General features: G+C 46.1%; 1 protein-coding gene across 1 annotated transcript; it reads right to left on the bottom strand.

Annotated features, from left to right (window-relative positions):
- Positions 1-13,151: 13,151 nt before the first annotated feature.
- On the bottom strand, positions 13,152-17,284 carry TOB1 (transducer of ERBB2, 1). Its single transcript, XM_036076322.2, has 2 exons — positions 16,996-17,284; positions 13,152-15,064 (listed from the first exon to the last, which is right to left on the bottom strand). The coding sequence occupies exon 2, from the start codon at positions 14,917-14,919 to the stop codon at positions 13,909-13,911; it is 1,011 nt and encodes a 336-aa protein (XP_035932215.1). The 5' UTR covers positions 14,920-15,064; positions 16,996-17,284; the 3' UTR covers positions 13,152-13,908.
- Between the last annotated feature and the right edge of the window lie 797 nt (positions 17,285-18,081).

Below are 18,081 nucleotides of genomic sequence, written 5' to 3'. Positions count from 1 at the left end.
CGCTGCAGCCTCCCCGCGGCCCAGGCAGGAGGTGACAGGTGCATCTGAGAGCAGTTCACGGCCACCGGCCGGCGCAAGGCCTCCCGGCACTGGTACACGGGCGGGGGCGAGCTGGAGTTCACCAGGCCGAGAGCCACACGAACGACCCGGTGTCCAAGCACCGGCAGTACCAGGAGGCCAGTGCCCAGGAGGGCGAGTTCAAGGAGGAGGCCGAGCTGCTAGGCCGCTGACCCCGGACCCCCTGGGAGCTCCGCTTCTCTTCTTGTCTGAGCCCATGAACCTGGACTTTGTCTCAGACCCTAGCTGACCGCTGACCCCCGAGGCCCACTCTAGGTCCGGCCTCTTCGAGCTCTTCTAACTTGGACACAGCACCCCCTTCTGAGCCCTTCTTCACTGGTGACCCAGCAAGCCCCACCTTTAACCCCATGAACCTTCCTTCACTTCGACCTCTCCTTCACCTTTGACCTCCCCCACAAACCCCATTGTGCCCCCAGACCTATAAGTCTCAGTTTACCTTCAACCCCTCCTCCGAGCCTCCCCTCACCTCTGACCTTGCCTCCCCGTTGACACCATGAGCCCCACCTCCCCTCAGACAGCCTTACCTCTGGGTCCCATGAGCGCCCCTCCCATTTCTCCCCCCAGCTCCCTCCCCTCAGCTCTTACCAACCTGGGTTTTCCAGGAGTGCCGCTGCAGGAGAAAGCAGCCTTGGAACATGTGAGCAAAAGACACCGTGCCCTCAGAACTCCCCACTCTCCTCCCCTCTACTTCACTCACAATAAATAAACTGTTGTCCTGCCCCCCCAAAGAAAAGAGGTACGCAAGGGGCGCCTGGGTGGCTCAGTCGTTAAGCGTCTGCCTTTGGCTCAGGTCACGATCCCGGGGTCCTGGGATCGAGCCCCGCATCGGGCTCCCTGCTTGGCGGGAAGCCTGCTTCTCCCTCTCCCACTCCGCCTGCTTGTGCTCTTTCTCTCTCGCTGTGTCTCTCTCTGTCAAATAAATAAATAAATAAAAATCTTAAAAAAAAAAAAAAGAAAAGAGGTACGTAGATTAGCACCCACACACCCAGCCCCATCGGGTGGTGGCACTCAGGCGAAGCTGGGTTTATACCTTCTGCTAAATATGGTGGAGAGGGGCAGCCCATAAGGAGACGGTGGGAATTAGGCCGAGTCCTCTCATGGCCCGGCACAGTGCCCCTGAGAGCTGCTGCCGTGCTCCTCCCAAGAATCAGTCTACCAGCGGGTCAGTTCCTCCTCAGCTCTTCAGAGACCTATGCTGCCGCTGCCATCTTATTTCTTGGGTGGAAGTGCTGACCGAAGGTTATGGTTATTGTTATGGTCATGGCTGCTCAAATTCAATTGCATAAAGGGGCACCAGATATTTTAGGCCTCAGGGTCTCCAAATCTCCTTAGTATCCAGGGTGGGTGGCAGTGAGGAAAGGTCAGAGTGATGGAAGGGCATGGGTTCTTGAGTCAGACTGCCTGGACTCACATACTGGCCGTGTGACTTAAGGTAAGTTACTCTGTGGGCCTCAGCATCTTCATTTGCAAAATGGAATAATAATAGTCGAGTCAGTCCTGGGCCTGGTTGCTCCAGTTGGTTGGGGATACTTGCTGTTTCTTGTTCCTGCCCATGGCTGAACAAGAGTCAGGATGTGAGAACAGACTCCCTTCCCCAAAGCTGCCCTTGGACAGCAAAGTAAGAACAGATGCAATCCCTTCTGCTGACAAAGGAAGAGTTCAGGATGAAGGTAGCTGGAGAGAAGGGGAGAGAAGAAAGAAGGAGAGAGAGAGAGAGAGAGAGACTCTAGGTTGTGCAGTTGGAGACCAGCAAGCAGAAACAAAGTCTAGTCATGGTGTCCATGGAGGCCCTCAGAGCGTTTCTCCATCCTTCATTCCTGGCTCCAGCACCTCAGAGCATGGAGCTGAGCTCTTACCGACCTCCTACCTCAAGCGTCACTTCCCACCTCAATGCACCACAAGGGGCAACAGAATAAAAGGGGAAATAGCCTTAGAGTCTTGATGTGACCAAAAAACTCAGACTCGGAGCGATCCTTACAATCATCACAACCAAACCAACAATTTCACCTTATGACCCTAAGAAGAGGAGAATGCTGGTGTTCCTGGATGAGCGCAACACAACTTTAGTGAGACTTACACACATGGTGACCCATGTCCACCCCAGAAGGTGGGTACCCTTTGCCAATTAGATGCCCTGGTGGCAGGATGAGTAATTTCCATTACTAAGAGCTAACAGCACCTAATATGTGCTCATACAGTATCTCATTAAATCTTCACAACCCTGGCAGGTGTTTATTATTTACCACCATTCAATAGTCTCTCCATTTCAGAGATGATGAAATTGAGGCTCACAGAGATTGAATCATTTGCCCAAGGCCCCTGGCCAAGCAGCAAACCAAGCCTAGGTCGGTATAGTGACTCCAAAGCCCGTGCATTTAACCCCACGTACAGCATCTTCCACCACAGAACAGTGAAGTATGGTTTCCTCTCACTTTTGCTTCCTCTCTTCTCCCTGCTAATCCACAGTGAAGTTTCACTGCCTAGGATTCTCGTGAAAATGCATGTTTTAAGGCCAGCTGACCTCCCCTAAGAAGGCTGAGCACATGCCCTTGAGCCTAAGCCACAGGAAGAGAGAGGAGAGAGGAAGATAGGGGTTTCAAGCCCCATCTCACAGAAGAGTAGAGAGAGTTCTGGTGATTCCCTATGGGGAAGAGGATTATGCTTAATGCGCTCTATAGCTTACATAATCCTCACACTGCCCGGAACAAGTAGGACTTTTCAGATAGGAAATCTGAGGCTGAGTAGGTTTAGCAGGACATGGCTATTCAGGGTGCATTGGGATTCAGTTCAAAGCCTTACTCCAAAGCCCATATTCTTTCTTGTACAGGGTTACTGGGAATAATTTTATTTGGAGGCTTAATGAGGCCCCTACACTACTCTAGAACATTCTTAATTAGTTCTTAGCAGTTACCAAGGATTCTGTAGGGGAAATTGTGGGGCCCAGACCTCTGTCCCTGCTGGAGAAGGCGGGGTAAGACATAGATCAGACGCTGGTGTTTTCTGTTCCAAAGCAAGATGCATGCTTCTTTCAGAGAAGTGATGCTCTCTGAACATTGTGAGTCACATGAAGGGGCTTGGCCAGCTTGCAGCAGTATTTTCAGAGGATGACAGAGTGCTCAACCACAAAGGAAGCCTGGGGGAACCTGGGGAAGGGCTTTGCCCAGGGAAAGTGACCCAGGAGAAAAGTTATTTGGGGCTGTTAATTTCTGGCTTAGATTTATATTAAGCTTTTCCTTCAAAGCCTCATTCTTTGATTTATGCTCAACCTGGAAGATATTGTAAGCGTCCAAAAAGCCAAACTGGAAAACGGATCAGTTGAGCTCTGAAAAGACTTGTTCCCTTGGCTAGGAGTAGAGTGTGGTGACTGGGTGGACGGCAGGTGGGAGTGCCCTGGGGGTATCTGAGTTTATGCAGATATTCCACCAACACCAACTTCTGGGAGGGTGTTACCTGCTGTGAACCCTGATACTTACAAAAACAGAGTTTTGTCTCTAAAGGTAGAAAAACAAATGAGATGACCCCTAGAGGGAGCTTCTAGCCTGAGGAGGTTTCTAGGATAAGCATCTTGAAAAGATAAGAATTAGAACATCCCTCCTGGGCAACCTACTACCGCTCACTACCACCACTCCTACCCTTGGACTTCTTACCTGACCTCCCCATCCCACCCCTGGGCTTGATGAACAGAGTTCTAAACCAGCTCATTTGTACAGTGTCTTTCTGTTCAAAACTTGGAACAATGAAAAAAATTAAAATATCCAAAGTTAAAGGCAGCTTCTCCTGGGAGTGATGGGCTGGCAGCTGAGCTTCTTGTTCTGATTTCTTCGGCTTTTTCCCCCCAAGGGTTAGCACACATTCTTCCCACTTGGGACACATCCGATGGAGAAGAAGAACCAGGACCAGGTTTTTCCTCTACCGAGGCTGGGACTTGGAGGGAGCCCATGCTTCCCTGGATGACCCATTCTTCATCACTTGATAACTCCCCCTTGCAATCTAGAATCCCTCACATGGGCATGCTCTCTCCGTTTTTTGTTCACACCTCCACATTCTCCTGTGTCTGATCATTTGGGCGTGTGAGTTATCTTTTCTTAGAACGTAAGCTCCTTGCAATGTCTTAAAGGTTTATATGCATCACCACGAGTTCCTAACCCAGTAAATGCTCAATAAATGTATTGAGTGGATGACACAGGGATTGGTTCAAATGATATCTCCCTTTGTCTGAGACGATTTAGGGACCTGAGTGGAATGTGACCCCAGAGCAACTGCTGAGTCAACCTCACCCTTTTGCTATCGTCAGTACGAGGAAAGCCCGGGACCGTAGACCTCAGGTATGGGTAGCGCCGAGAGTGACTTCTCACAGATTCTGAGTGCCCAGACAACAGCAGGGATGTGGGTAAATACAAGCAGCCTGTGACCCTCAAGTTCTCACAGCCTACTCCACTGTATTTTCGCAGCAGAGACGATATTAAAATGAGGTGGGGGTTGCTGAGCAAACCACCACGTACAGGACCACGCTGGGTGCGCACGGGGAGCTTGGCGCAGAGTGCCTTTTAGATAATGTCCCCTAAAGAATCAAGTGTGGTTCTTTCACAAAGCCTTCCTATTGAGGTCAACCAAAGGAGCCGTATAGGGTAATGGGGAAGGGCCGCAGACTTCGGAAACAAGCCCGCAGCTCAAGTCCTGGCTCCATTGGCCATAACCATCACAAGCTCCCTGCTTCCATTTCTTTATCTATAAATGAGGGAAACAGCACAGCCTTCCGAGGGCTCTTAGGAAATTTAAATGAGTTAAAACATACAAGTGCTTTGAACAGTATCTAGCACATAGTAAATACTATAAAGTGTTGGCCATTATTACTGAGCTTCTGACTTGGGTCATTCCCTCTGGACTCCCGAAGAGTCCAAATAATGCCAAAGTCACCATCACTCAAAGAGGCAGCATGCAAGGTACGAGCACCTAACCCTCCTTCCACGTCTGGAAGAAGCCGCACAGCCACCAGCGAAGTGTGGTGTGCCCGCGCTAGGGCTAGTGTCCTGGGTCTACGGACTTCCGCAAAGCCTCCACTAAGGGGAACTGATCTCCGGACAGGTCCCAAGGCAGGGTGTACAGAGGCTCCCTCCTGCCCTGTTCTCTCCCCTTTCCCAGATCCTGAAGGAGGGGCAGATAGAGGAGACGCGACCTAGCTGCCTTCCTACCTGCTGCCAGATCCTTCTCCTCAGGCAGAGGCTCCTGGGAGAGATAAGGTCTTACCTCCATCTGTCTATTCCTTTTTCACAGGATCTAAAGAGTTCTTTGAACTTTTGTGGCTCAGATATTAAACAAGTCTCCTTCTAAAAAACATTTCTTCCTAAACTATGGGGGAAAAAAAAGTTTCCTTTGTTTCTTCCAATCTATTGTAGGATTCAGAAAGATGACATTTCCCCAGGTAAGATTCTTTATAGCCCTCTGAAAACTGGACAGTTCCCAAATCTTTAAAGGGCCTCTGGTGACACCTCAGTTTCTAGAAAGACTGCCCAGGGACTGCAGCTATCTTAGGCATTGGATTGAAGTGGTTTGGAGATCCCATCACGTTTCCTGGAGATAGAAAGGAGTTAGCAGAAAGTAAGTCACCAGGGCTCGAACTTCACAATAACAGGTAGTTTACAAAACAAAGAGTGTTCTTTTTGGGAACAGAGCTCTGGGGTCAGTAGGCAGATCTGGATAATCAGAGTGGGAAAAGAACAGGCATGCCCATTACAAAACAAATCAAAATCCAACCTTCATCCTTTTTTAGCAATGAACTGATGGATGGTGTGTGTTGGGGGTGGGTAGCATGGAAAAGCCATGCATGCACCTGCGTGCAGAGAAGGGGACGTGTCCAGGACGACCAAGACTGTGTCACAGGGCATCCGGGCTAAAATGGACAACGTGACTCCATTTCGTAACCCACACTGACAGAAGGGGTATCCAGCATTCCCGTCCATCGGTATCCGGAAGTCATCGATTTATACCCGTTTGCCAGAAACCAAGCTAGAGCACTGCCATGTCCATGCTTGTCACATTTCTTCCTGCATGCTCTGAAAGAGGCCATGGCGCCATGTTCTCCTGGCTCTCTCAACAGTGCTCAGGAAGGAAAAGGAGGCTCAAGATCTGTAGAAGGGCACGCAGAGCCCCAGTGTTTAAAAACAGCTGCAACCTGATGGCTGGGAAGGAAATTTACGTCTGGCTTTAACATTTAGTACCTGAAAACCATAAAAGCAAGGTCTAGCTTATTTGGTAAGTGTGGTTTTTCCACAATTATTTTTTAAAGACTTGAGTGTATAGACAGAAGGGATGAGACCTACAGTATATGCCAAGGTTTGTCTAAAAATATTTTACACCTGTTCTCTGTTCTGCACACTGGTCATATTTTATCAGTGAAGTAAAGTACTCATAATGCCAGACGGAATGTGTTTTTCCTTCCAAGTCCTCAATGTTTTTCCCTTCTGTAAAGCAAACCTCCTCTTCTTTTCTACCTGCGCTAAAATAAAGCGAGCACCATTCTCTGTGGGACACGTCTCTCGCCAGAGCTACCTTTAACTACTCCTATTCCCGAGCCAGTGTTGTTTAAACAGCAACAACCATTTCAATACTTTTCACAACAGCACGGACACTTTAGCAACCTTTTTGGCTGCTCTCAAAAGGAACGTCAACTTGTGTTCTGGGTTTAAATCAACTTGCTGATTGTATGAAAAAGAATGCTGAAACACGGTTTCCCCACCAGCGCCTCAAAACTAGAGACACACACTCAGTGGTATTTATCACTGAAACAGGAATAGAATAGCTTTTAGGATATTACCGTAGAATTTTTATTTAATTCTCTGTGGATGCAAGTAACAGGCTGGACAACAAAATGTCGCTATGATAAAGACGGTTGGTGTCTGCATTTACGTTTCTGATTTCACAGGTCAACAAACCGAGGGTGAAAGTCTGGACTTTGTGCCTTGTAACTACTGTAAACCCCTGAGAACACATGTTCCATGACCTCACTGACAGTTCTTCATACCGAGGGGATTAGCGCCTCATGAACTGCCCGGGGAAGTATACAGATATCCCCCTACCCATTTTGCAGATGAAGAAACTGAGCCATCTTTTTTTTTTTTTTTTTTTTTTCTTTTTTAAGATTTTATTTATTTATTTGAGAGAGAGAGAGAGCACATGAGAGGGGGAGGGCCAGAGGGAGAAGCAGACTCCTCGCGAGCAGGGAGCCCGATGCGGGACTCGATCCCGGGACTCCAGGATCATGACCTGAGCCGAAGGCAGTTGCCTAACCAACTGAGCCACCCAGGCGCCCGAAACTGAGCCATCTTGAGCCAAATGACTTAATATGCTTAAGGAAGGAATTAGACTCCATTTCAAATAGCCTCCACACGTGAGCTGCCCCCTCATTGTTTTCTTCTAGGGTTTGTGAGATGATCTCAAAGCTCCACTTATGGACTATATATAAAGCAAGTCTTCTAAAATATAAATCTTAAACCTCAAATATTAAAAATGGTTAGTAGATGTTTACTACTTCACATTCCATTAATAAGATGACTTTGAGCCCAAGCTAAACCTCCAAAGGCCCAGCCAAGGGTTCATCAATACTTGGTCCAATCAAATTCTAACTCCAGATCTAAAAAATTGGCACTAGGTGTAACAAGATTTAATCCACACAGAAACTACCAAAATTCTTCTGAGCCATTAAAAAATGGGTTTTTCTGTTTACTGTGCAGTTTTTTTTTTAAAGATTTGTTTATTTGAGAGAGAGTGTGTGTGTGTGAGTGGAAGGAGGAACAGAGGGAGGGGGACAAGCAGACTCCACACTGAGTGCGGAGCCTGACTCGAGGCTCGATCCAATGACCCTGAGATCTTGACTTGAGCCCAACCAAGAGCCGGACACCTAACCTACCGAGCCACCCAGGAGCCCCTACTGTGCAGTTTATACATGTTCAAAACTCACAGCAACACTAATGGGAATATAAGTTCATCCATAATAAATTATGCTTCTAAAATGTGACTTTTTAAACCAAAAAATATTTTTATTTTGGTAAGGGTAAGAAGGGTAAGGGCAGGAAGACCATTTATCACAACATCTATACACAGAAATCATGTATTTCCAAGTAACTTAGAAACAGATCATAGGTACTAGGGAACACATTGTTGAAGACTATTTTGGTGACTGACTTGACCTTTCCTTATGGTGTTTATCAATAGCACAGGTGAGGAATGTGTGTGAAAACAGCTGTAGGAGGTCAACAATTACAATCTTACTTAGAAGGAGTGGGGCCACTAAGTCTACAGTCCTTACTGTCTGAGGGAATCATCCAGTGGTTCTAAAATGAGAGAAGCAATTTACACAACTGAATTAAGAAAATCAACAAAATTAAAGCACTGACTTAATGATTTCTAAAAACATTTCCCGATAGCCTGTAATTATAGTTTATGGCCACTGGAAATATAAAGTATCTCCCCCAATATATCATCATGACTTCTAAGCATGGCCAAGAGCCTCCCATTAAACTCTTCTCATGAACACTCCTGTAGAGATTCTACCAGTCATGTGGCTAATACATCAAAAATAGTCCTTATTCCCTTGACTTCAAATCAGAAGAACAACTAATCCCCGGGAACAAAGCACTGAGTTTAAGAGCATAAACTCTGGAACTTCACTGAGTTTGAATTCCAGGTCTGCCACTTACTGGCCATACAATCATGGGTGAGTTAACTGTCTCAGCTCCCCTTCTGTAAACTGCGTTGGAACTATGCATGATACGTAGTAAGTGCTGTATGAGTATTTGTTAACCAAATGATTCAAAACATTTTTTAAAAAATGGCTTTAACAGAAGTGTTGGACTAATTTTCCAGTTATATGCACAGATATTGATCCAAGGTTCATTAAACATGAAGATAGTGTCTTCCTAACATAACACAAAAAAACTGAAGAAATTAGACCTCAAGTGGCCTCCCGGGCCAAATCGATTAAGCATCAACTGATTGGCATACTCAACAGTATAAGGAATTCTATTCGGCAATGGCAATTTTACGTACTTGTCTTTTTTTTTTTTTTTAAAGATTTTATTTATTTATCTGACAGACAGAGAGACAGTGAGAGAGGGAACACAAGCAGGAGGAGTGGGAGAGGGAGAAGCAGGCCTCCCGCCGAGCAGGGAGCCCGATGCGGGGCTCGATCCCATGACCCTGGGATCATGACCTGAGCTGAAGGCAGACGCTCAACGACTGAGCCACCCAGGCGCCCCATGTACTTGTCTTCTAATAAAGCTGTTTTCCTCTTACTGATCTTGCACTAGAGTTATTATCCTGCTTCTGATGAAAGCATGCGTTCTATTCAAGCAAAGATACACACTTGCTGTGCCATGTCTATGCTCTTTTCAGTTTGTATAAGGGAGAGGGTTAAGGAGGAAGATCTCCAACCAGCATTTTATCTCATTAGCTTGAGTATGTCCAACTAGAGATACTTAAATTTTCTATATGTTATAGTGACTTGTTTTACAATAACCTACCTCCTGAAGATCTGTCTCTCAATTAAAATGCCTGTACGTAAGACAAGAACATTTTTAAACTCAGGGCACCTTTAGTCTCACTTTCAAAAACTAAGAAGTTAATCACAGTAAATAAAGATTGTCATTATCTTTAAGGAGGCATTTTGACTGAAGGCCTACATTTGCCATCTACTATTAGCTATTAGGTTAAAGCTATTCAAAGGAGATTTAACAATACACCTGATTTTAGAAAAGATGGGCAGTAAAGGAATATTTGAAACCCAGAGAGCTACTTTTTGCTACCAACTTATTCACTCATCAATGAGCTATGCCATCTGTAAGGCAGTATTTTGGACACCAGGATCAGGGCATTCAGAGGCTGCTATACAGTATTCATATTTACAGAAGTAAGAACAATGGGAACGACCTATTAAGATAATTAACTCGGGGCGCCTGGGTAGCTCAGTCGTTAAGCGTCTGCCTTCGGCTCAGGTCATGGTCCCAGGGCCCTGGGATCGAGCCCCGCATCGGGCTCCCTGCTCAGCAGGAAGCCTGCTTCTCCCTCTCCCACTCCCCCTGCTTGTGTTCCCTCTCTCGCTGTGTCTCTCTCTGTCAAATAAATAAAATCTTTAAAAAAAAAAAAAGATAATTAACTCATCTGGGGCGCCTGGCTAGCTCAGATGGTAGCGCATGAGACTCTTGATCTCGGGGCTGTTGGGTATAGAGATTACTTAAAAATAAAATCTTAAAAAAAAAAAGATTATTAACTCAACAAATCGTCAAGCAAAACACTTTCCACAAAGGGACAAAAGTGTGATAGCACAGTAGGAAGAAACAGATTTGGGACCAAGATGTAAGTAAGCTTTTCTAAGGCTTATAAGGTGTGCTAGGCAAAAGCACCTTTTGATTCTTAACTATGGGAAAGAAACTGAGGGTTGCTGGAAGGGAGGTAAGTGGGCGGATGGGGTAACTGGGTGACAGGCATTAAGGAGGGCAGGTGATGTGATGAGCACTGAGTGTTATATGCAACTGATGAATTACTGAACTCTACCTCTGAAACTAATAATGTACTTCATGTTGGCGAATTGAATTTAAATTTAAAAAAAAAAAGCACCTTTTAAAAAATTTCCATTCCTGGGGAAGCCTGGCTGGCTCAGTCAGTGGAGCTTGCGACTCTTGATCTCAGGGTTGTGAGTTCGAGCCCCACGTTGGGTGTAGAAATTACTTAAAAGTAAAATCTTAAGAAGAAAAATTGCCATTCCTTGGCTAAAATCAAAAACACAAGAAACAAGTGTTGGCGAGGATGTGGAGAAAGGGGAACCCTCATGGTGGGAATGCAAACTGGTGCAGCCACTCTGGAAAACAGTATGGAGGTTCCTCAGAAAGTTAAAAATAGAACTACTCTATGATTCAGCAATCGCGTTACTAGCTAGCTATCCAAAAAATACAAAAATACTAAGTCAAAAGGGATACATGCACCCTGATGTTTATCGCATTATCTACAATAGCCAAATTATGGGAACAGCTCAAGTGTCCATCAACTGAGGAATGGATACACACACACACACACACACACACACAATGGAATATTACTCAGCCATAAAAAGAATGAAATCCTGCCATTTGCAATGATGTAGCTAAAGAGTATGATGCTGAAAGAAGTCAGTTTGAGAAAAGACAAAGATGGTATGATTTCACTCATATGTGGAATTCAAGAAACAAAACAAAGGGGGAAAAAAGAGACAAACCAAGAAACAGACTCTTAACCATAGAGAGCAAACTGATGGTTACCAGATGGAGGATGGGGGTAGGGGGGAGATGGCTGAAATAGGTTATAGGGATTAAGGAGTACACTTGTGATAAGCACCGGGTGATGTATGGAGTATTGAGTCCCTATATTGTACACCTGAACCTACTATTACACTGTATGTTAACTGGAATTAAAATAAAAACTTAAAAACATCTCCATTCCTAATGAGCAAAAAGGGCATAAAAACAAAACAAAAGGCCTCAAGAATACCAAGCTCAAATTGAACAGATTTTTTTTGAAACCAATCAAGATTCAAGCACCAAACCAATATAGGTACCAATATGACATTTCCCCAATATCTTCCCCAATATTTTCCCTCGATATCCCCCATACGTACCAAGATGCACATCCCTAAGATGTGGAAGATATTCATATTTACATTAAGCTCAATTTATTTAAAATCTGATTTAGTGTTCCAGATGGTTACAAATTCTGTTGTGTATCTACTAGCCAGCTGACTTCTGATTTTCAGAAAAAGTATGTTGTCTTTATTTGTAAAAAGGCAATTTTCTGTTAAGCCTATGATAACTTCACCCACAAGTCTCTAGCAGAAACTAGTGCTTAAAACCATTACTGATTGTTCTTACAGCTTTTCAAACTTGGGGATCACAAAAACCCATAATTGATAATGCTGGCAGACCAGGCCTCTGCCAGTCCCACTCACTATCCCAGTACTTCTTCATAGCCTCATTCTGTCCACTCAAGGACAAAGGCCTCACCACGGAGCGGGCAAAACAGCTCAGCTTGATTATTCCCAGTGCTTGTTTCCTTAAAACTTTTTATTGCTCTAAACTGCATGGGTAACAGACAAAAGGCTTTTGTACACTGGTGTCCAAAAAACTCATTTAAGTCCAAATTTATTTCACCAGTAACCCAGACAGTGCTGGTTCCTTACTATACATGTACAGTTTCCTTCCAATTCCAGGCAATTTTCTCACCCATACTATGTCAACACTATCAGTGGACATTTAAACAGTGAAATGACTCATTTTACTTTAAAAATAGTGTCTCTCACTTCCAACTCATCACTTTTTAAAAACTCCATCCCTACCAAGCCACTACAATTTGACACATTACGGGTGAGTAACCTTTGAACCTCCACTCCTCTCCCAAAGCAGCAGGTTGGCTATCCAACTGTATTTAAAAAAGCAAGCAAGCAAGCTTGCTTGCTGGGAAAGCACCCTGTCCACTCTTGAGTAGATTTTGATCACAAATTCTCCAACTAAATATGATTGAACTTTAAGTGTAAGGATTAGTAAACAGACCTAATCTTCTTTTTAAATAGTTAGAGGTCAGCTGCTTTGTCCAAGCAAGGTTTCTGAGCTATTCATCTCCCATGCAGAAACAGAAAACCGATCCAGTGGTCTCCCCATATACATTTCAAATAAATCCTCTCTGGTTACATGAGTGAATTTTATTGTATCATCGGATTCTCTTAGATGTCAGCACACCACCACAATTTAACACTCGCTGTAAAACAGGGTTGCCTAACCTTAGCATAACATCCCTATTCACAGGGCTGAAAAAAGTTGCTTAAAAATCTATAAATAAAGCTGTCCCCAAGCACTGGTCAGGTTGTGCAGTTTTGATAGGACTTTTTATGTGGCAAACGGCTACTATCTGGTGCAGTAGGAGTGCAACTGCTTTCCACCATTCCTTCGTGATCCTACGAGTCAGCCTTTTCTGCAGCCTTTTCTAGCATTGACATTTTAACTCCAGAGGTAGCTCTTTGGCCAAGGCTTCAAAACAAAGACCACGATAAGCAATTTTAATTTTAAGGAATTTTAATACAAACTTAATATAAACTATTTCAGTCCCTCTTAACATGTAAGACACTGACTCAAAATACTTTTATACCGTTTTTTTCAAGTATTGCACAATATAGGTACAAAATTAATATTTACGATTACATTTTCTTCCATAATATATAGCAAAAATCTTTAAACCTTTAACAGAAAATACATTTTTTTGAAAAAGCAAATATTCGTACATTTTAATTCCACCACTAAAGGAATATCCTGTACACAATTTTGAGAATAGTTGATGTCTTTAAGATGGATATTTTACAATTTCAGTAAAAAAAATACATGAAGCTGCTGCTGTCACAGGTCACTGTAGTAAAAAGATATAAATGCAATACCGTGTCGTAGAAACAATATATATATCCTCTGATATTTTACAAACTTTGTACTAAATTAAATTATACAATTAGAAAAGACCAATAAACCCACTTATTAGTGCCAATTTTTTATAAAAAAAAAATCAGCCATGTCCTTGCTATATCTTAAATACTGTAAGAGGCCATATCTGAGAGTATACTTTAAAATATACAGTCAGTATAAAATAACTTTGTGCTTGGTTGGCAAATGAAAAATGACGCAGGTTTTATTTTTGTAACCAAGCTTGAATGTATCCTTACTATAAGCTTAAAAAAAAAAAAAAATCTCAAGGAGGTGAAAAAAAAATCCCCCCTTGGGCCCGTGCATTTTAACTTGTACGATACATTTTTTTTTCCTTCCTGTTTTAGTTAGCCATAACAGGCTGGAACTGCTGGTTAGAATACTGCATGTTATTTAAGCTAAAATTCAAGCCATCTACAAAAGACTTCTCGTTGAGGCCTCCATAGGCCGCAAACACATCAAAGGCATTACTGTACTGGAGAGGACTGAGGTTAAGGGGGCTGTCAGCTGGGAACATTCCATTGGTACTGCTACCTTGACCCTGCACATTAGGAAAAATAAACTCCTTGGCGTTAGGAGAAAGAGCCGAGGCTTTCTGCTGCCGCGGTGGCGGCGGCGGCGGCGGCGGGGGCTGCGACGGCTGCTGGCTGCCCAGGCCGAGCCCGTACAGAGAGTGCACTGAGGAAGAGATGGCTTTCTGCTTCAAGAGGTCATTCACATTCAAGCCGAGGTTGATAGGAGAAGTACGTGCAACCTTGTTGCTGCGGCCACTATTCTTCATTTTGGTAGAGCCGAACTTGGTGGCAGCAAAAGTGGCAGTGGTAAAGGTTAAAGGCTGAGTGGACCGGGGCATGAAGGTAGGGCTTACAGCAGCAGAGTGACCAAAGGGAGGCGACGGAGAGCTGGACACTGAGGAGGCTGGGTCACTTATGGGCATAAAAACCTGGGCCTCTGGGTTAAAGCTGTTTTTGATCTCCTTATCCAACTCACATCCATTTTCATTATTATCATCCACATAAAGCACCTTCACTGGTCCCTTTTCACCAATTTGGTAGGAAACCTCAAATGGGTCGATCCAAACACTAAGATCCTGTGGCAGATTGCCACGAACATCATCAATGTCCAAACCACTCTCTTTGGATGCTTGTTCAATCACTGGGTCCACTTTCTCCCCTATGTGTATACATCTAAACCCTGATCCTTTGTATGGCTTTTCAGGATACCAGTGCCCTTCATATTTCTTCTTAAGAAGTCTTTCAAGCTCTTCACCAAAAATGTTGACACGTCTCCTGGGAAGCTTATTGTACAAATATGAAATAATAAAATTTAGTGCTACTTGGATTTCAAGCTGCATAGCTGCTATGCCACTAAGTGAGATTTGTGTTTCAACTTCCCCCCACACACGCACACAAAAGTGTTCAGTTTGTGGCAGAGAAACAAATTTTCATTCAAAGTGCTGGTATTTTGTAGATTATCCTTCACCTTGAGTGGTCTTGCTCCTTAAAGAAAAACAAAACAAAACAAAAACAAACATGTCCAAATAAGATAAATCTAAGTCCCACAACCTTTTCTTACCCCCAGAGTAATTTTACTTTTGAAAAAGTCTAATAGGCTAGAAAGTCAGAAAAATATCATCAGCACAAAATAAAGGAACATACAATAGAAAACTGTTTATTAAAGTTCAAAATCTCATGGGACAATTGAGGATTTACAGTTAAAACAGTATATTTAACCCTATTATTTACTTTTTATTTCTGAATATAGCTCTAAAAATATATATATATATATATATATATATATATATATATATCTCCAGCATATACAGTGTATTTCTTCCCTCAGTACTCAAAAGAATATTTATTGGAAACTCTACTCCGCACACCCATCCACCCACCTCCACACACATATATACCAGTTTTAGAAAGTGATCATATTCCTATTCACTAATTTAGAAGTGAATTCTATATTGCCGTTCATTCTGGATATATGCTGCTTAAATCTGCTGTATCGTTAAACGCTTAGACATTTGAGAAGTTAGGAAAATTATTTTAATTTCCAAAGTATGCGATGCTAAAATTAAAAATACTAAATACAATGAATTGCCATCCTAGTCAACGATAATTATGAACCAAATTATCCTACATAGCTGCCGTCTTAAATATACTAAGGGCATACAATGTAATAATCGAGCTTCTCTGTGCTTTTTCTTTTCAATATGTATTTTTCAAAAATCAGAAAATATCTTTGGCAGCAAATGTAACAAAAGCAACAATTAATTTCAAAACTCTATTGATTATTCTCTTTAAAGGACAGGGTTTCTGAGTTTTATTCTGATTTTCAAAACCACCTCCCTCCTTCACGATAAGAGAACAGCCGGAGAGGTTTGTACGATAAGGTCGACCTTTAAACGTTTGCTGGATCAGCATTGGGTGGGGATAAGAAAAGATCAAGGGCAAACAGAAGATATTTGCAAAAGGGATCTATTTGTACACTGAGGTTGAGTTAAAAGGACATTTAAAAAATCCAGTTGGTATTAATCCATCTGTTCCATTTTCCATATTCGTGGTGACAAAGGGAAAAGGATCCCTGGCTGCCCCCAAAGTACACTTTGCAAGCCCAAAGCCTGAGCGTCGGCAAAGGCAGCTGATTAAGCCAAATTGCTTGACGGTGCAGCCGAGCGAAATTCAGGCTCCGCGGAAGGTAGTTTTAAAGCAACGCCTTAAGACAGGAGTGTGAAGAATTACATAAACAGCCAGTTGGGTCTCATTAGATTTCTGCTCACAGCCCTCGGAGCCCAAGCGCTGGAGCAGCAGCAGCAGCAGCAAGAGGAGGAGGAGGAGGAGGAGGAGGAGGGGGAGGAGGAGGAGGCGGCGGCGGAGGAGAGGAGGAGAAGAGTACAAGTCTCCTCCAAAAAGGAGGAGGAGGAAGGCCACGAGAAATGGCAAAGCAACCACTCGGGGCCGGGCACCGGGCAGGTCGCGGCGCCGGCCGCTCCGGGTCAGCCGCTCCCCTCCCCCCGCCGTAACCTGACCCGCCGCTCCCGCCCCCCGCCCGAGGCTCCTGGGACACGGCCAGAGCCCGGGGAGCACCGGCTCCCCCGCACCATTTTCGGTCCCGGCGGCCACCGGCCCCGCGGACCCCACGGTCCCCCTCGAGCTGGCCGCTCCTCCCCGGCGCCCCAACCCCCGATTCCCGTCAGCTCGGCCCGGGCGGCCCTTCCCCGTTTACCCTCCCGGCTCGGGCCGAGCCCGACGCGCCGGCCGGCCCCGCCTCCAGGTCCCGGGCGCGCTGGGGCCCCTCGGAGCCGCTCCCCTCGGAGCCGCTCCCCTCCGCGCCCGGGCCGCGACGTCGCCGTCCCCGAAGGCCTGGGGCTCGACGCCGCTGTAGCCCCTACGTCCCCGGACCCCGCCCGCCGCCCCTCGATACTTACGGGCTGCTTCCACAACAGACCCGGCCGCTGGGCGGAGAAGGGGCGGCAGGGCGGGGGCTCGGGAGGGTCGGCAGCGGCCAGCAGGCTGAATGCAAGACGGCGCCGCCGGGCGGAGGACGGGGGCCTCGGCGCGGGCCTCGGGAACTCGCCCCCTGTGGCTCGGGGTGGCGGGGACAGGTCAGGCGAGCGCGCTCACTTCTCCACACAGCCCGGTGCCCGGCCCAGCGTCCCCGTAGTAAGGCCACTCCGCGCCGGGCCAGAGCTTCGCTCCTTCTGCCGCGGCGCGCGCCCCGCCTCTCGTTTTATAGTCTCTTCCCCGCCCCCATCCCCTCCCGTAGGGGTGCGCGCGCGCCCGCCTCGCGTCACACAGCTCGGGGCCGCGTAACCATTCCCCGCCTTCCCGCCCCTCACCCCAGACCCTCGGTGGCGGCTCCGCCCCTGCCCTGCCCCTCGACGCCATTGGTCAGGTCCCGCCTGCCCATGTCCTGACGGGTGGTAGAGGGCCCAGTGCGCAAGGCCACACCCCTCGGGCTCCACGACGGCCAATGAACAGACGTCTTGGCGTCACTGTGGGCGGGATTAAGAGAAAACTGGGAAAGGGATTGGGGGAGAGAAGTGACAGTGAGGGCGACGGTGGTGGGTGGGGCGGCTGACGCTTGGTCCCGGCGGAGAGCCGCGGAGAGAAGGGGGGAGGGGAGTGAGGCAGGTGGCGGAGCGGCGGGGAAGAACGGGGAGGAGAGCCCGAGGCCTCGAGAGGGAGGGGACAGTTTACAAAAAATGCCCTATCCGAGTGGGACTGTGGTCGAGGAAAACCTCACTCGTGGACGAGCTACCAAATAGGCTTCCAGTGCACCCAGGAGAGCCTCAAGAAAGGGCGAACTGTGACAGGGACTCGTGCACCCGATTAATTGAATATTAATCACCTCAGGGACCTAGGCCAACTGCCACCCAGAGAGTGGCAACAGCAGAACCCAAAGCTGCCGTGCCAGGCTGGGGGTGGGGAAGGGAGACCACCTGGCCACACCTCCCGCCCAGGTGACAGTTTAACTGCCTCTGCATCCCACATCAGACCTCCCCGTGCGACCC

Source organism: Halichoerus grypus, chromosome 2 (genome assembly GCF_964656455.1).
Source record: "Halichoerus grypus chromosome 2, mHalGry1.hap1.1, whole genome shotgun sequence".
Taxonomy (NCBI): Eukaryota; Metazoa; Chordata; class Mammalia; order Carnivora; family Phocidae; genus Halichoerus; species Halichoerus grypus.
Note: the sequence above shows the minus strand (reverse complement) of the source record. Positions and strands in the feature narration are given on the sequence as shown.

Excerpts from the sequence above, each read along its gene's own strand:
- TOB1 (XM_036076322.2), bottom strand. The coding sequence starts at position 14,919 with ATGCAGCTTGAAATCCAAGTAGCACTAAATTTTATTATTTCATATTTG.